The 20,177-nt window shown below is 46.5% G+C and overlaps 1 protein-coding gene across 4 annotated transcripts in view; it reads right to left on the bottom strand.

The window, feature by feature from the left end:
* The window catches only part of rapgef5a (Rap guanine nucleotide exchange factor (GEF) 5a), a 67,900-nt gene that overhangs the window by 30,850 nt on the left and 16,873 nt on the right, over positions 1-20,177 (bottom strand). For all 4 annotated transcript variants that reach the window (XM_012831425.3, XM_031586503.2, XM_031586504.2 and 1 more), the window contains exons 4-9: positions 20,042-20,163; positions 18,555-18,717; positions 12,162-12,243; positions 9,842-9,890; positions 9,330-9,406; positions 3,351-3,479 (exon numbers count right to left, since the gene is read on the bottom strand). In XM_012831425.3, coding sequence (XP_012686879.2) covers positions 3,351-3,479; positions 9,330-9,406; positions 9,842-9,890; positions 12,162-12,243; positions 18,555-18,717; positions 20,042-20,163 — 622 coding nt within the window. The remainder of the gene's footprint in view (positions 1-3,350; positions 3,480-9,329; positions 9,407-9,841; positions 9,891-12,161; positions 12,244-18,554; positions 18,718-20,041; positions 20,164-20,177) is intronic.

Genomic DNA, 20,177 nt, shown 5'->3' with positions numbered 1-20,177 from the left:
GACAAAACATCATGGCCCCTCCTTTAGTCAAAACACGGAGGAAAAGAAACCCAGACTACAGGGCTGCTCTGCTGTATGTGAATAAAATGAAACAGAAACAGAGAGAGAGAGAGAGAGAGAGAGAGAGAGAGAGAGAGAGAGAGAGAGAATACAACACACACATAAAACAAACAGACACATGCACACACAAAGATAGAACAGCAGGCACCACGCACATGCACAACACACAAAAACTCACACATACACTCACACACACAAACACACACCCACGCGCATACCTAAAGACATACAAAGACACCACACACACACACTGCACACATCAGTGGTGCAGGAAAGGGATTCTTCCAGAGCTTCTGCTCCAAAGCCCCCTGGTTGAGAGCCTTAAATCCTGTTAATCACGGTCGTGATGGAGCTCATTTACTCCCAGCCTCCAGCTCACGAAAGGTGAGATAACCAGCCCAGTCTGCTCTGCCAATCACACGCTCACTGGCCAAAAGGAAACAGACTCCCCAATCACGTAAGAACCCTGCAACGCCACCGCCACCCCACCCCCCCGACCCACACACACGCTCTCTCACACACACACACACACACACACACAGGTTTCTGGCCCCCGACCCCTGTAGGCGGCGGGAATTTGGTTATGTAAGACTCCGTATCTGTGGCCATAAAAGTCCAGGAAGCACCAGAGCCAGAACCAAGCAGGCATGGAGCAGACACAGACACACACAACATTGTGGGCCTCCAACTCAAACTGTGGGGTGTGTGTGTGTGTGTGTGTGTGTGTGTGTGTGTGTGTGTGTGTGTGTGTGTGTGTGTGTGTGGGACCATGAGATGTACCAGAGCAGCACAGATGTTAGCATTGTGATCATTTCTGATTTTATCTGCACTTCTGAAGCAGTCAAAGCCAAGGACTGAAAGATTAAGTGAGTGCGGCAAAGACAAAAACAACAGATACGCACGAACGCCCACACGCCAGGGCGCTCAACTTTGAATAAGGCAAATCACGGTGGAGACGGCAGCGCTTGGTCGGCGGACTACACAGATCCCCTTTAATAGAGCCGCAGCTTGCACTCAAGCTCGCCATGACGACAGCGCAAAGGTTTGCCAGGAGGAATGAATAGCAGGAAGGGAGAGACAGAACACTGGTCATTGTGAGGACAGCCAATCAGAGCTATTCCTCAGTAAATCAACAACCACAATCACAAGTCAGCATGTTCATTTCAGGACAAGGTGCATAATTAGTGACAGCCTATAAAGGGATGATAATATACATACGTACATATATATTAAGCACAGGATAGGAGTTCAAAAGAGTACAACACACAACAGGTTACTAAATATTTACAAAGTAATTTGTATGGAATGCCTTAGCCAAACAATGTAATAACCATTTTCAGACCCTTCAGGTCATTCTTAGAACACCCGGCTTGACAAGATGCTGCTACTTCTTCACCCAAACAAGCTCAAGTCTCACCATTATAACTCCATACACTGCCTACATGGAACTTACTCAGTCTGACTACAATGTGTCTCATTAAACTGACTGTATGCACATCCTTACCGCACTACACTCATAAGACATGACAGCGGTGCGCAGGTAAGCAGGCATAAAGCTAGCAAGCTAAAATTGACTCATAACAAAGGCATACAGCTGAGTGTTACCATGTCATTAGTCAAACATGGCTGCAAGCCTGGGGGCATAATTAACCTGGCTGCAGCAGACTGAAACGGATCTCCAGTCATGCTGTATGTGTGTGTGTGTGTGTGTGTGTCTGTCTGTCTGTGTCTGTGTGTGTGAATGAGAGAGAGTGAGAATGTGTGTGTGTAGGTTTCTGTGTGTGAGTGACTGTATCTGTGTGTGTATATATGTGTGTTTTTATGAGTGTCTGTGTGTGTGTCTATGTATGTATGTGTGTGTCTATGTGTGTGTGTCTGTGTGTGTCTATGTGTGTGTCTATGTGTGTGTGTGTGTGCGTGTGTGTGTGTGTGTGTGTGTGTGTGTGTGTGTGTGTGTGTCTGTGTGTGTGTGTGTGTGTGTCTGACACAATCAATGCACACTGTAATATCTGTATAATATCTGTATACACCCCACTCCCTGTGAACATGTTTTTCCCTATGTGTATTGTTTTTCTACTGTGATTTGTGTATGTATGTTTGTGAGTTAAGTTAAGTGTATAAGCTACTGGATGACCTAAATTTCCTTCGGGATTAATAAAGTATCCATCTATCTATCTATCTATCTATCTATGTGTGTGTGTATATATATGTGTGTTTTTATGAGTGTCTGTGTGTGTCTATGTGTGTGTCTATGTGTGTGTGTGTGTGTGTGTGCGTCTGTGTGTGTGTGTGTGTGTGTGTGTCTATGTGTGTGTGTATATATATGTGTGTTTTTATAAGTGTCTGTGTGTGTGTCTAAGTATGTATGTGTGTGTCTATGTGTGTGTGTCTGTGTGTGTGTGTCTATGTGTGTGTGTGTGTGTGTGTGTGTGTGTCTATGTGTGTGTGTGTGTGTGTGTGTGTGTGTGTGTGTGTGTGTGTGTAAGTGTGTGTAAGTGTGTGTGTGTGTGTGTGTGTGTGTGTGTGTGTGTGTATGTGCATGCTTTAACCATTCCTCCCTGTTCAGGAATCCAACTGAGTAAGGGCGACAGGGAGCCTGATGTTTACATGAGAGAGCAACCAGGCGGCATGTCTCTTTCGCTCGGGGGACGTTCAAGAGTGCAGCCTCCTCGCGTGACACCTGAACCACGACATACCACTCCTCAATGCTGCGGCTACAACTCATGCCAGCCTGCTCGTCTCATAGCCAGAATCTCTGCGTGACAATAACAGCAGGTGACATTGGAGACCGGGGAATCCCTTTGAAGCAAGGCGCTAATTCAGAGCTTGTGATAGCACGTCATGTAGTTCAAGGTTTTGTTTGTTGAGTTGGGGCTTTGCATAATGTCACACCAACGGGTTGTAACTCAATCACTCAAGAACATGTAAGAGGAGGAAGTACATGCATAAACAGAGATCTGTTGAACATCAGGCTGAGGACGCCAAACATTAAGATTTGGACATCTATACAAAAATGTAATAAAAAACACATTTACACCTTTAATTCTGCAAACATGTAAATCCTGGTAGTGCAATAAACTGTGGAGCACTTATAAATACCCCAGCAAATGCAAATGAGATGAAATTACCATGAGATAACACCAACACACAGAGAGATAAGCAGAGTCTGTAACCACGGCAACAGGTGCCACCACAGAGATAGAGAAAGATAAGAGTAAGTGATGGAAAAATGTAAATAAAGAAAAACAGACAGAGAGGACAGATGGATGGAGAAGTGCAGAGGGACTCACTGGGGCGGTCCGGTCTGGCAGGCGGTAGTTGTGGTTCTGGAGGAAGCGGCAGCCGTCCTTGGCGAGGCGCTGGACCATCTCCAGGCGGGAGAGCTCGTCTGGCGGCCGCAGCCCACACACGCCCCCCTGCTGCAACCCCGGAGGAACAGAGAACAGGTACTTCAGGCCACAGTCCCACGACATGGTCCCCATCGCAAGACACCCCCCAGAAAAATCCCAAAACAAAACGACTCTCAACCCCCCTTCGCAAAATAAAAATGCTCAACCTCTAAAAAAAAAAAAATGTTAAATACAAATAAATGACTGGCAAGTCCAAATAAAACTTAATCTCGCTGGAAAAGACAGACCAAAATCTACTCAACACCCCCCCATACAAACGCAGGTGGTGCGTACACACACAAGTTTTGGCAAGACTGAGGGCACGAGTCTCCTTTCAAAGTGTTTGATAACAGATATGAAGAATTGATCCTTCTAGGTGTTTTCTCCCAAGGTGTCTCTGTGACTGACTCCTCATGTATGTGAGTGACTGTGTGTGTGTGTGAGAGGGTATGTGTGAGTGTGTGATCTCCTCCCTCTAGTTTCCTCTCTCCTCCTCTTCCCTCTAACGCACATACACACACACTGAGAGCATCTGTGTTTCCTTGGGGGCGGCATGCACTTTTAGGGAGGTGTGTGAGTAGCTGAAGCATGATGGAGAGTGTGTGTGTGTGTGTGTGTGTGTGTTGGTAGCCCCTCCTCTACATAGAGAGGCAGGAGAGGGGTGGATATTAAAGCTTGGCTTAGTCTATGAGAGGGGTATGACAGTATCTACAATAGAACAACGGATAACCAAGAGAGAGAGAGAGGGAAAGAGAGAGTTGGAGAGTGAAAGGAGAAGAAAAGAATGGGAGAAAAAGAGAGCGAAGCAGAAAGAAAAGAAAACAAAGAGAGAGAGAGAGAGTACAATTGAGTGAGAAAGACTGGAAGAAAATGAGAGTGTCTGAATGAAACAGAAAGAAAAGTGAGGTTTGAAAGTTCCTCTTCCCCCTACCTTTGTCTGAGCTGGGAGAGGGGAAACTCCAGGACAATTTTCTTTTCCTTGATGTTCCAGTCAGTGTGTGTCTGTGTGTGTGTCTGTGTTTGTGTGTGTGTGTGTGTGTGTGTGTGTGTGTCTTTGTGTGTGTATGTGTGAGTGTGTGTTCTTCGGTCATGCCCGTAATAGGTATGTGCTAAATCAGAATGCCTTAACTTTATAGAGCTCCCTTTGATGTAGATATGAGTCCATTTAAACACTGACAAGCTATGAAGAGATACTGTTCCCACACACGGACACAAACACACATGGACACACAAACTCTCTGTTATCGTACGATAGGGGACCTGAAACTGAGTTAACTGGGCCTCTGGTTTAGCGGGCTATCAGCTCTCAGCTCTCAGCTCTCAGCTATCAGCGAGTGCAAGCTGGTCGTGGGTTTTGTTTATTTACTCTGCCGTGTTGTGATTGGCCCAAAGCGGAGGACTTCCTGTGAGGTAAATCAATCTCACAGTGCCACAGATCCACTGATGAACAATATGTGTGTGTGTGTGTGTGTGTGTGTGTGTGTGTGTGTGTGTGTGTGTGTGTGTGTGTGTGTGTGTTGTGTTGCAGTCAAGAAAGAATAACACATTAAAACCTTTGTGTAGTCTTAACATTTTGACAACTACCCTTGTATTCAGGGTCAAAAATGAGAAGAGGAAGACAGCATCTATAATACAACAGCAAAGGAAAGAAAGAGAGGAAGAGAAAGAAAAGACGGAGAGAGTGCAAAGAGAGAAAGTTTATCCAAGAGTAAAGTTCAGAAGGCAGACAAGGCTCCTAACACTCCATCGCTGCGCTCCACTACATCGCCACATACACACACACTCAAACTCACACACACTACACACACACACACACACACAGAAACAGGAGTAACATGGCATAGTATGCGTGCGCTTGTGCTCTGCACCAGCTCTGCTCCTGTGCTCACACAGTGGGACGCCCTTTTCAGATCTCAATCCGTCACACGTCACCAACGCAAGAGCTAAAACGCTGATGTGGGACTCATGAAGGACACATGCACAGAGACAGAGAGAAAGGAGGAGAAAGGGAGAGAGAGAGAGAAAGATCAAAAGTATGAGAGAAAGTAAAGGCAAAGTCAAAAAGACAGAGATAAAGAGGAAGAGAGACAGACAGAGAGAGAGAGAGAAACAGAAGGAGAGTAGCATTCTATGTTACCAAGCACGCTGGTGTGTGTGTGTGTGTGTATGTGTGTATGTGTGTGTGACTGCGGGATGAGTGGCCGGTTGTTGGCGGCTGCTCGTTAGGGTCTGTGTGAGCAGACAGCGTGGGCTGCTGGACTGGTCCAGCCCCTCTGGTGTGGGAGACAGACAGACAGAGGCCCGTTATTATGTGTAGGCTGTGATTAGCAGCAGGCAGCGCCTGTGACGACTTCACTGGGCCTAAGGCTGCGCCTCAGAGGAGGGGAGAGGTGAGAGGAAGGGGCTCTTTTTGTCTTTACATCCTGCTACTAAAACACACACACACACACACACACACACACACACACACTCACACCCCACAAAACACACACACACACACACGCATTCTTTTCTTAATTGAAGGAGTATACTGACTGAGACTCCCCTCTGTCACAATGTAGAGCAGAGAGCCAAATCTGACAACATGCAACGACTCCCCAAGATACACAAAGACACACCTCCACCCACACACACACAAAAAGAGATACACACACACAAGCACTCTGACACACATCATAACACATACACACCCAAGTACACTTACATGCCTTTATATGTAGTTCATGTCATTGTTTAATTCATTACTGGCACCTGCTGTCCTTACACGCGCAGCTGACGGTCCCTCAGTAGGGGTGGGGGTGTCCCTAATTGCAAAGGTGGGGAACCTGTGCTGAAGGGGAGATGTTGATGGTGTTGTTACGCCCCTCTGCACCCCCACTGGCCTTGCCGTGGCAGTGCCACAGTCTTTAGGTGGTGCATGGGCATAATTTGCTGGATTGTCCACACCTGAGAAGATTTTGTGCCTTATCCCCTAGATTTCAAGTCTACTTAATTATTTATTGAAATACAACCCGTAAACTCTGTGGTCCCTCTCCAATGTATGTAACAGTGTAGACTGTGTGAGGTATCCATAGAGCTGCTGCAGCAGGAGTTGTTCCTTTGTATGGACGAATTAGTAGGGTGTTGGGGTACTCTGGAAAGGAGGGGTTTTTCTCAGGCCTGATGAGCCTAGAGGGAGGTGGGCTAGCTTGGCTCCATGGCAAGTGGGTTTTTGTGATTGTTTTCTCTTTTGTTTTAAGCCAGCTAAATCACCTGTAGGCCACACCGCGAGGAGTTACTCACGTGCCTTTGCATTTACACAAACCACACAGGGATACTGGGAGTAGAAAGTACCAGCCAGTAGTTTATTAAAAAAAAGTAAACAAACAAAACTGAACTAAACCGAAAGAAATCAAACTGCGCAGGACTCTCTCAGTGCGTGTCAAGACTGACAGGGACGCTGGAGAACGGCATCCTTTGGTGGGAAAGAAGGTAAGCCTCATCTCTCTGGGGGTCTGTCAGGTGCCAGACCATCTGAGTTATGTTTGTTTTCTTTTGTTTTGTTAGACACACATCTTAGTTGCTGTCCTACTTTCCATCATTTGATTATATCTTATGTGTAACGTAGTAGCTTGGTACACAACACGCACACAAACATACACGCCCAAACAAATACATACCCATACAAACAAAAATGAAACGATAATGAAACTGTATTTACATCCCCAAAAATGATATGACATTAGATAAACTACACCAACATGCAAAGGCACAAGCATACACCGGACAAATCAAAACAGATACACAAACACAGTCCCCCTTCTGCCCCCCAACCCCCGGCCACCTTCCCGCTCTCAGACTTGTTTACCAAGAAAACACCCATGATAACAACTCTCTCAGGCCCCCATTTCAACCCCCAGTCGCTACCCAGCATCCCCCACTGCACTTCCTGTTCAGCCCCACACACACACACACACACACACACACACACACACACACACTTCCTCCACCGAGGCCCTGTTAGGACCCACGTCAATAAATAAATAAAAACATGAAGCTGGACTGTGCTTTTTTTAACCCAGAAAGGGGACATCTGAGTCAAAGAGTTGATTGGGTTACATAAGAGAGTGAGTGTGTGTGAGGGGTGTGTTGGGGTTGCTCGTAAACATCAGCGGGGCAGTGTGCTATGTGTTGTGTGTTCCATGTTCCAGGCTTCTGTTCCTGACCGTGGAACAGCTGATAAATGATTAAGATAGAGTAAAGAGGTTTCCCCTGTTTGAAGACATGCCAGGAGACCTCTCTCTCTCTCTCTCTCTCTCTCTCTCTCTCTCTCTCTCTCTCTCTCTCTCTCTCTCTCTCTCTCTCTATATATATATATACAAATATCTCTCTCTTTTCTCTCTCTCCACATATACAAATCTCTCTCTCTCTCAACAAATGTGTCTTTCCCTCTCTCTCTCTCGCTCTCTCTCATTCTACCTCTTCATGTGGATCTCTCTCTTGCTCTGCTACAAAGTCCCTCATTGCCCTCCTCTCCTCCGCTCCCCTCCGTCCTGGAACTCTCCCACCCTCCTTTCTTCTCTTTTTCCCCCCCCAAATCCCTCTCACACCTCCTCTCCTGCACAGCACAAGCTGTGACCTTCCTCTCCAAAAACGTCTCCCTCCTTATTTTCGCTCCATTTCTCCTCCCTGCTTTTTCATCTCCTCTGATCAATGCTTTCCTCCCCCATCCCATCCCTCCTCCTTAACCTCTCCCTCCTTTCCTCCCTCATCACCACTCATCTCATGTCTTTTTCAAAACACACAATAGACACAAATAGACAAAAACAGGGCTATGTAAAAACCAGCAGGCAAACATGGAAAAACACACACACACACACACACACACACACACACACACACACACACACACGTGTGTGTATGTGTGTGTACACACTCGACAAGCGCCCACGTGTGAGAGTCTCGGGTCTTAAATTAGGCATGGCTCTCGTCATAATGTCAGGGTTATTGAGAGAGGCCATGTGATGCAGGGACTCATGCTGTTCCCCCATGTTTCCTTCCAGAAATGTCACTCTTCCTTTCTCTCTCTGTCTCTCTCTCTCTCTGTCTCTCTCTCAGTGCCTCCTCCACCCTCTCTCCTTCCTGCATCCCTCCCTCTCTTTCACCAACATGTCTTCTCTTCTTCATTCTTTTTCAGTCCACTTTCCATCTCTCTCACCATCTTCCTCTTTTCCTTCAAGCACACTGTTACCTCTTTCTTTGCCCCTTTATTTTCTCACTTTCATTTGCTCACAAACTCCTTCTCCTTCTCCTTCTTTCCATTTTGGACTCTCCACTACATCCACTTGTATCTCTTTGCTTAAAACTTCACAGTTCTGTCCCACATTCCTAGTGCTTATCCTGAGTGAATGTGGCTTGTGTGTGTGTGTGTGTGTGTGTGTGTGTGTGTGTGTGTGTGTGTGTGTGTGTGTGTATCCATAGGGGTTGAAGAGTAAAGATTACATCCAGTGGCAGATGAATGAAAAGCTTGTGAATCCTGAAGCCTGTTTTTCCTCACCACTTCTGGGCAAGGCCACATTTTGCAAGTTTGTCTTCAAATGGACAGATTAGAAATGGGCTCGCTGGGTGAATACATTGTGCCCGCTTCAAATGTTGAGATAGGCCTTCTGTGTTCAAGGGCAAGTGTGTTGGGGGTGATTATGTAAGGGGTAACGGCCGCCACACATGTATTTAGGCAAGCATGTATAGCCCACAAAGGAAACATTTGGTTCAGTTTAAAAAGAAAGTAACCTTTAATTAGTCACGGACAAGAAGAGCGTTGGATAGTTTGCTAGGTTACAGTGTGTGTGTGTGTGTGTGTGTGTGTGTGTGTGTGTGTGTGTGTGTGTGTGTGTGTCTTACTTTGGCTTGGACATCGCTGCTTTTGGGGGTCTCCTGTGGAGAGCTCTCAGCAGTCTCAGGGGAATCCTCTTCTGACACTGCAGACAAAGCATCAACAGTTACCCTTTTCTCTAAACCATCAGAAAATATATCTACCACAAAGACTACACTAAATAAAATATATCTACCACAAAGACTACACTTAATAAAATATATCTACCACAAAGACTACACTAAATAAAATATCTCTACCACAAAGACTACACTAAATAAAATATTTCTACCACAAAGACTACACTAAATTAAATATATCTACCACAAAGATTACACTAAATAAATACAGAAATATTAAGGCCAGGACTCCCTGGAGCTATGTTCCTCTTTAACTTATGTTACCTTTAGCTTTATACTTTTCCCCTACATTTGTGTATGTAGGTGCATCTATGCATGTGTGTAGCTGTATGGAAAAAAATAGTATATGGAATCTTGAATTAGTATTTGATCTGTTATTAGATAACCCAAACCATCCTCACTTGACTTTCTTGCCTTCCGAGCAAGTGCTGCAGCCAACTCATTTTGGACCTGTGAAAAAAAACACACAGGGAGATGTTCAGACACAACTTCCTATCTCAACAAACAAAACCTAATTTGCATTCCAGACAATAAAAACACCAGATCCGGCCCAGACCAGGACCAAACCAGGACCAGACCAGGACCAGACCGGGGCCAGACCAGGTCAAAATTAGTCAACTGTGTAGAGAGAACATGGAACAGTGAAGCCTCTCTGGGACCATAGAACCCCACTGAGCACTCTATGGTTTGATGATACTCAGTGTGTCCGTGAGCACATTAGGGTGATGTAACTTTCATCATGAGAGGGTGAACACGCGGCTCTGTGCAGACATCTGCGTACCATCACATTCTTTTGTGACCACGCGGCCACTACACTATAAGAGCACCAATTGCACAAAGGCACACTCAAAGCGCAGTAACAGTTACATAACAAGTACAGCTACGTGGCTGTGGTGTCCGCAACGGTCCGTGTGCAAGTACAGTCAAGCCCTTGCTCTTCATGTTAGGAAGACCAGACCTCATAAAACACTTCACTCACAACCTCTGCTCACTTCAACATTAACAGGCTCTTTCATGCCATCTGGCCATGTCAAATATTAGACACAAGGTCAGGTTTTGCTTTATGCTGATAACAGTGTAACAGTTGGGTCTCATGCTACACACGCCATGGGCATAAGGCATGAGTCACCTCTCACTCTCTCTCTCTCTCTCTCTCTCTCTTTCTATTTCTCTTTTGCTTACTCACTCTATTTCTTTCTTTCTCTCTCTTACTTTGAGGCAGTTGGTGCAAAAGCATTTAGCAAATCTGAATAAGGTCACAGTTTCGGCCTCCTCGTAGAGAAATGGCTTTGGTTTAAATAAATGTAAGGTTCTTTTGAGTCGGCTCTATCAGGAGTCTTTCGTTAGGCATACGTCACCGCACACAAACTCTGGCCGGATGTGGAGACGGCCTCATTAGAGAATCTCACACCGCGCAACTAGACGGAGCCAAAATCGGTTTGGAGCGTGTACAACGAAGACATGCCAGGGAGAGTCTCCCGATAATTTGGTTTAAAACTACCTTAAAATTCCCTAATCTATTTTTAATGACGCCAGGATCATTTATTTTATTCAGGCCTTTTGTTAAGGATTATAACAGAGAATCAATTTATCCTGCCCCGAGTATTCTTTCGCTCAGGACGAGGCTAGAGATGACTGTGACCGAGACAACGCGGGAGCTGTGTGTGATAATTAGCGATCCATGTTCAATGAACTTGACCCGAAAGAGAGTGAGCGTTCATGGGATTCAAATGACATGCCCAACCCCAGCAGTGCTGGTTGTGGCTGGTGGCAGCCTTGCATTTGAACAAGTAATTAAGGATCAAGCTCATATCATATAAAACAAAACCACAACACACTGTGGACTTCCAGGACCAGCCCCGCCTCAGCTAATCAGACCCCCAGAGAGCATCTCGACACCACAGGGAGCGATGCTGGATTAATAGTGTTTCAGGGAAGCGCTCACTCAGGTCGGGAGGTGGGAGGTAAGCGGACACCTGAAGACCAAGCAGTGTTCTAGGCTAACAGAGCCACGCAGCTCGATCTGCGGTGCTAACATGAGCATGTCTGTAAGTGTATCTGTGTGTGTGAGTGTGTGTGTGAGTGTGTGTGTGTGTGTGTGTGTGACATAGAGTACCAGTGTGCTAGACTAATAGAGCCACGCTGCTCTGTCTCCTCCCAACGCGTGGAAGACAGGATGAGTTCTGACATGAGCGTGTCTGTGTAAGTGTGTGTCTATCTGTAATGCTGTATGTATGTATATGTGTGTGTGTGTGTGTGTGTGTGTGTGTGTGTGTGTGCGCACGAGTGAGGACATCTGAAGGGCCACTTCTACAGTAGGGATGATGGATTCACTGTGGGTCCCAGTGTGGCAGACCCAGTCGACTGCTGCATTTAAATGACAGATGGGATTTCTGCCGGCTCCTTGTGAAGCTAGAAGCTGAGCCTCACAGATAGGGGGGGCCGCAGGGGTCTCAGGGCTGAACAGTGAAAAGGCCATGGGGACAGACATTGACTGAGAGAAGCTCTGAGTGGCACACACACACACACACACACAGACACAAATAAATAAAATAAACCTACATAAACCAGAGGAATACACAAAAGAGTTCAAAGAAGCACATACTCAGGCACAGAGAGAGACAGAATAAATAGACATTAACAACAAAACAGCTTCCCCAGACATGCCTGGTTACGCACATATGTGAACACACACACACACAGAGACACACAGACACTTACTGTAGCTGTGAGTCGTTCCAGAGCCTTCATCTGGAGATTCTCACTACGCATGTCCCTCATTGCCTCAGCATCTTCCTCGGGTCTGGATAAGAGCACACGCACACACACACACACACACACACACACACACACACACACACACACACACACACACACACACACACCATTTTAATAAGCATATTGGAAAAGTCACAGAGATTATTTGCTGTATAATTAGCTTTCACACATATTTAGTGTGGTGACATTTATGCAGGCAGAGCGTCATGACACCCTGATGGCCACGCGGGGCTGCAGAACATGTCAGTCAGGCCGAAAGCACTGTGCCACACTGCCCCCTTCTGGTCACCCACAGCACTGCACCACGCCAGCCCAGTGAACCAGGCACCAGCTCGTTTACTTGGACTGATTAAAGCAACTGGCTGGCCAAACCAGTGTATCTTTATGAAAGCCATCAGTAATAATCCAGTTGACTCTGAAGGTTGAGGAGGCTACCGTCACGCTCCCAGGTGTCACATTAGCCAGCCTTCATTTAGAGGTGATTAAAGCCATTTGCAAAGCCTTCATCTTTCTTAATGTGCCCCTCTATTCTTCCCCTTAACCTATACAGTTAATCTCTCTACCTCTTTTATTCACTCCATTGTGCTCTCTGTCCTTTGCTCATGCTCTCTCTCTCTCTGCTGTTTAAATTGTGTGAGTCATCCAGTGAAAGCACAGTGCCTTATGAGGCAGAAAGCTGGCATGGTCAGGGGTGTAATTGAGATAAGTCAGTCAGCCACAATGCTATCACCCACATCATTATCATCATCATCATCATCATCATCATCATCTTCATCACCATCTCTCTGCAGTGAATTCATTCACTGGATACCCTTCATAGGCCTCCCTTAGAGGTTAAATGCAAAATACTAACGTGCACACACACACACACAGAGAATACACACACTGGTGCCAGACCCACACATACACAATAACATATGCATGCACACATACACAAAGCCACACACTGACACTGTAACACTCCCACAAAAACACACAAGCACACAAGCACACACACACACACACACACACACACAGAAATACACAGAGACTCCCAAACTGCCCATTACCAGCTCCTCCAGAACCACAGATAACATTCAAATCACTGGCCAATTATTCTAAGCTGTTGGAGCCTATGTGCCTAACTGCTAAGTGTGTGTGTGTGTGTGCGTCCAAGCATGCCTGCATGTGTGTGGAAGAGATATCCAAACAGTAATTTCAAAGAGAACACATTAGCTTGTATACCTCTGGGCATTTCTTTTCTTTGTCTCCTATTCTAGCGATTGCAATAGAGAGGGGAAAATATCACTGAGTTTATGAGAAAACAAACCAGGTGTTTACACAGCACAGGCCCCTTTATGATTGCAAAACGAAAACGTGTGTGTGCTGCCTGTACACACTTGCAAACACCACCATGGCTGCATGGAGCCTCACACACACACACACACACACACACACACAGAATCTAATATAAGCAATCAGGCAGCGAGAACCATAAATTCTGTTTTATTCTTCTGTTTTTCCATCACCGAGACGCATTCTGCATTTCTTTTCCGAAGACGACAAGCAGGGGTCCGCCAAGGTCCTCGCCCATCATCGCTGTCGGCAGAACCGAACAAGAGGAAGGGGTGCAGGGGGTCCTGACTGATTTGAGGTGAGATTGCAGGGGGAGTTCGGGGAAGCGACAAACGTGATGAGACAGCCATGCCGTGCCTCTCCCACAGGCCACCTCATGCCAAATCCAATCTCGTCTCGTCAAAGCCTGAAATTGCTGTCGTTGCCTCCTGTCCTCTCCTCTCTGGGTGGAGCGTGTCTCCAGACACCACCACCACCACCCCCCCCCCCTCCCTACACACACACACACACACACACCGTTAAACGGCGCTCCCCTTGTTTGATCTGCGCGTAGCTTGCCTTGTCAGGATGACCAGCTGTCATCAAGCTGATGCGAACACGCTGGTGAGCGAAACGCTGGCTTAATACTGCATGAGCGACATGTTGAGGGCCAGCGCGAGGGGACATCACAAGGGACATCTTAACGGACGTCCTGAGTTCCAGCTGCAGACTGACGATGGGTTGACAGCGGGAGGACAAAGAGGCTGAAGAAGAGAGCTCTCGAAATGATGCGCAATTTACTACACAAACAAAGCGCAAAAAAAAAAAAAACAGGCCAACCAAAACAACAAAGCAGCTGTGGAGAAAAAAAATGATGAAAGAAAGAAAAGAGTGTCTAGAGGCACAGAGAAAAGAGGTGATAAGGACAGAGAACAACGGAGGAAACATACGCAATAAGAACAGGCGGGACTGGGAGATGAGAGACTGAGCAAGAGACAGAACATGACAGTATGGCGCAGGTTAAGAAGGATAGATGAAGACAGAGACACAGCGAGAACAGACAATAAGGAAAGAAGGAAGTAAAGAAGTAGAGAAGTAGAGAGAGAGGCAGGGTAAGAGATGAGACAGACTAGGCAAAACAGGAATGATGGTATGGGGGAGACTAAGAGGAATCGATACAGACAGAGATGGAGAGGAAAAAACAGACAGTCAGGACATAACGGCAGAAAAGCAGAGTAAGAGACTGGGAGTGGAGAGGATGGACAGAGTGAGACAGGCTGGGAAAGGAGAGGATGGACAGAGTGAGACAGGCTGGGAAAGGAGAGGATGGACAGAGTGAGACAGGCTGGGAAAGGAGAGGATGGACAGAGTGAGACAGGCTGGGAAAGGAGAGGATGGACAGAGTGAGACAGGCTGGGAGTGGAGAGGATGGACAGGTTGAGAGACAGGAGATGAGAACATGGAGCAGACTAAGAGGAGCAGAAGCAGACAGAGAGGGCGAGGTGCGAGGCGTCCGGCGGGTGAACTCGGAGCGGTGGGCTTATGATTGCTTATGATTCAGCCGCTCTGCCCGCTCTCTCCACTCCCCCGTGGGTACATGCTAATTTCCCACTCGAGGCGGAGTGGCCCGAGAGGCAGCGGGGGACCAGCGGAGGATTCACAGACGGAGAGAGTGGAGAGAGAGAGAGAGAGAGAGAGAGAGAGAGAGAGAGAGAGAGAGAGAGAGAGAGGTTGAGAAAGAACAAGAAGGAGAAGGAAAAAGGGGGAGAGAGGGGGATTGAGAAATAGGAGGAAGGAGGGGGCGAGAGAGTGAGTGGGTTTGTCGTGGACGTTGAAGCCTCACTCTAAAACCAAAACGGTGTTTGGTGATAATCTCAGCGGAACAGCATCTCCCTCCTCATTCATTTTACATCAGTCGCTCCCCCACTTTAACAGCTATATTTACACTGGCTTAAACAAGAAAGAGGGAGAGAAAGAGGGAGAGAGAGAGAGAGAGAGAGAGAGAGAAGGAAGAAGGGTGGGAGAGAGAGAGGGCAAGGAAGGAAATGAGGGAGGGAGAGATATAGGATGGACAGATATGGAAAGAGAGTTGAAGGGGAGATTGGAGTACATCTGAGTGAGATCCTGTGCCACATTTTAAAGGCACAAATAATTTAGATCCAAGGCTGTTTGGAGAATATGAGCCAACCCATCACAGTCATGTTTTTTTCTTTCCCTCTCCCTCTCTTCCTCTTCTGTCCCTGTTATGTTCCTGCTCCCCTGTCCTTACCTCCTCTGTCCTGAAGGACAAGCCCACCTCAGCAGTCATTAACGCACTGATGTAGGGTAGCGTTGTGGTCCAAGTGAAACAAACGCACTAGCAGTGACAAACCGAGTAAGGGGTGAAAAAACATGCTTTTATTTTTCAACCAATATAAAATGTACAAAACAATATATATACAAACAAAAGTAACAAAAGTAAACCCAAAAGGGAAAAGAGGAGAGATATGACAAACTAATCTAAACAACAAAAGAAAACCCGGTAAGCCACACACTGGACTCGCACGAAAAAAATCCAACTCGCTCACAGCAGCAACTGACCAAAAAAAAAAAAAACGCACGCAACGTGCACAAACAGAGTCTTCCCTTACCTCCTGCCATCGGGATTTAAAGAGATCAGGTGCTCCTGCAAAAGCTGGAAACACAGCCGGCAAACCAATAAACCAGGCTCCACTAATGGTTGACTGGCAACAGCCAGCCACGGTACTCATAACCCCGCACTTGTGGGAAAACGGGGGAACTCACCCTACCACCTAAAATACATAAAACCAAAAGACGTGAAAATCTGTCGCCCTACCACAATAAATACATAAAACCAAAAGATGTGAAAATCTGTAGGTCTAACAAAAACTAAAGGCAAGCGATAACACGACAGAACCCATGTGCACCCGGGTCACTGTTAAAGAAAGGCAGAAAAACTAGAGCAAATAAATACTGCAAATATAAAGAAATAACAAATATGAGCGAAAATAATGAAATAAATAGTGCCATGTGGATCACGTCGTTACAGCACCGCAGTGAAATATCACAAGCAGGATGGGATGCCAGCAAGCTCACACACGGGCACACAATTTACACACACACACACACACACACACACAGCACAAAACACCTACAATTCAGATCTAAACACACACAGTGCATAGGTAGTCAGACACAAAGTGTCTTTCTCTCTGAGTTCTACATCATCTATGCGCAAACACACACACACACACACACACACACACACACACACACACACACACACACACAACACACACACACACCACACACACACACACACACACAACACACACACACACACACAACACACACACACACACACACAGAGAGGAAGCAGATTCGGCTCACAATCTGTTTAAAGCTATCTCTAAGTCTTGGCTTGTCTCTGAGAAGAGGATTTGGGAATGAAATAGGATTACACCAAAAAATGAAAAGAAATGATTATTCACTTCTTTGTAGTTTGCATGTGCATGCGTGCGTGCATGTGCGTGTGTGCGTGCGTGCGTGTGCGTGTGCACAGACTACACGTCTCCTGCTGTGATGCCAGAGTGCGTGTCCAGGCCAAGGAGTCACCAGCGGGACAGAACCAGAAAAAAAGGCGGGCTGTGGGTCAACTTGGTCATGTGGTCAGTCATGTGACCAAACACAATGAGCTGCACAGATGGATTGGTTGATTCTACAGGGATCAAAAACACCTTCTGCATCTTTTATTTATTTATCTTATTTATCTATATTCTTTGTTATTAACTGTTATTAATTTATAATTCTTTGACAGTAATGTCACTGATGTTTAATTCATATAATTGCACACACTCTCATTTTGAGCTTCCTCTCCTCCTGCTCCTTCTCTCTGCTTTTGTCCATTCCTCCAGCCGTCCTTCGCTGTTATTCGCTTTGACATTCTCTCTCTCTCCATCCCTCTCCTCCTCTTTCTTTCTTTCTGTCTGTCGCTCTCTCTCTCTCTCTCACAGCTGACTGTGAAATGTGACAGGCCCGCCTCTCTATCTGACTCACTCTCACTCTTTTCCTCACACTTTCTCCCACTCAATCTCTTTCTCTATCTTCCTTTTTCTCTCTGTCACTCACTCACTCTTCTCCCTTTCTTTTTTTATCTCCATCAATCCCTCATCCCCTCTCTTTCTCTCTCAATCCATCCTTCTCTTGCTCTCTTTTTCTTCATATCTCCCTCTCTCTCTCTCTCCCTCCCTCCCTCTCCCCCCCCCCCCCCCCCCTCCCTCTCTCTCTCCCTCTCTCTCATTAGTGTTGCTCAGCAGGAGTTCCTGCATCAATGCTGCACATTCAGCAGGACAGGCAGTGAGGTCAGCCAAAGCGAAACGCAATCGCAACGTGCCAGCGTGTGCCCCTCTGACTGTGCATGCGGTCACTCCCTGACCCAGATCTGCCGCGCCATCCCGCGCCGCGTCGCTAACACCGCGCCGCTAACACCGCATCGCTAACACACACCGCTAATACAGGCCCGCCACTTTTCCAGGCCAACAGGGCGTGACTGAAGTTGTGTATGAAATTTGAGCCCAGTGTGTCTCACCAGCAAGAGAAGTAAAACATATAAAACGAGTGCAAAGCCTAAGTGTGCTGTGCTGTGGAGTGGAGTTATGAGACCCATATCAGAAGGGTCGTGCTATTTCTGTTTGATCAGATAGTTACACCAAGGGATTTTTAATAATTCATAAAAGTACTGACTACGGTAGTATGTTAACACAACAGCAAGCCAGATGCCATGGCAAGGTAGTTCCCCCATTTAGTATGGGTAATTTCCAGTCAGTTTTATATTTCCTTGTATGCGTGTGTAGTAATTCAGTGTACACTTGTGTATGTCACATAGGTGTGTGTTAACATGTACTGTAGGTTTTGTGTGCATATGTGTGCGTGTATTTGCAGGTCAAGAGAATGTGTGTACATGTGTGTTGTGTGTGTGTGTGTGTGTGTGTGCGTTGTGTGTGTGTGTGTGTGTACACTCACGGGCTGACGACACGGAACTGCACGTAGGGCACCAGCTGTGTGAGGAGCCGCACGCCGTTCTGCCACTCCTCCTCGCTCCTGAACTCACATCCCTGGGCCTCACATTCCTCAAAGGAGAACTGGTAGTAGGTGTTAGAGTCCTCAAACACCACGCGCTGGTCCACTGAGGGTCACACACACACACCCACACACACACACACACACACACACACACACACACACACACACACACACACACACACACACACACACACACACACACACACACACACACACACACACACACACACACACACACACACACACACACACACACACACAAACATTTACATTTAGTTAAAAGTCAGTCACTACTGTTCACTAGGACTACACTTTATATTGAACCCAAGACTGACACTGTAAATGCCTGTATCTACCACTTTAAAAAAAGGATATATTAATATGCACATTTTAATTCTTTATTTTAATCTGCCACATTTCCCAGATAAGGGATTCAAATATCACACACACACACACACACACACAACTAAGAACAGGTATTCTGAAGAAAAGTCAATTGTATTGGATTGATATCGGAATGTAAACATGGAACTACTGAACTCAATGAGCTGAGATTGTTGCACGTGTGAAAGGTGAAAAGGTGAAAAGGCCCAGGGTCACAGAACTCGCGGAGGTGTTATCAAACTGGTGCAACAGCACTGTTCTTGATTGTTTCATTGATCTGCTTTGAACAGGAAATCTTGCTGCTGCTGCATGGTCTCATTGATCACAGATAGCATCAGGGCATCGGTTGGGTGGCAATCGCTTTGGTCTGATTTCATTATCATTGTATCAGTCTAATGGCGATCGTTTAGGGTCAGTCTAGTGGCGACTGAATTTGTCTGGATCTGTTATTTACCAGGTGAGGCAATCACATGGCCAATCTTTCTCCCTTTAACCCAATTTCACCTCAGTTTCAACTGATTTAATTAAGTCTTCTCCATGGAGAAACATCAGTGTCAGTTCTCATTCCTCAACTCAACTCAGCGTCGATACAAAGCGGTCCTCGATCCTCTGATCCAGTCAAAGAAAACTAGCGATCCTTTCTGATTAAAGACGGCTGACAGAGCCACCACCCGAGTTTGACCTTCTCACTGTCCGTGTGCTGCGAATGTCATTTAAACCCTTTTCTTAAACACAAACAAGGAACAGCTACATAACGGCTTCTGACCAGCCAATGAGAAACACATCCCAGTCGGCCGCCCACTGTAAAAACAGATCAGGCCCAGCTCTGGCCAGGACTCGCAGCAGAATTGGCCCAGATCTGTTTCAGGGTCCGTTCTTATTTAGGGTAGGTCATTGTATGCAGGTCATAATTTTGCACCTGCAGCAGATTTTAGTGAATGAACCTCCTTTGACTGTCCAGCAGAGCTGTGCTGGCAGCCCCCTGTAATGGGTAATAAAGAGATGATGAATGGGTGTGGGTGTGGGTGGGAGGGGCCCTTTACCTGAGTGCAGGATGCCCAGTTCCAGCAGCACCTGCCAGATCCTGGCTCCCATTATCCTGCACTGCACAAACACACACTGTTCCAGCAGCCACTGCACCAGCTCCACGCCCACATAGCTCCTCCTGAAGAGAAACAC

This window comes from Clupea harengus, chromosome 19 (assembly GCF_900700415.2).
Source record: "Clupea harengus chromosome 19, Ch_v2.0.2, whole genome shotgun sequence".
Lineage (NCBI taxonomy): Eukaryota > Metazoa > Chordata > Actinopteri > Clupeiformes > Clupeidae > Clupea > Clupea harengus.
The sequence above is the reverse complement of the archived record's forward strand: the minus strand, read 5'-3'. Positions and strand labels throughout refer to the sequence as shown.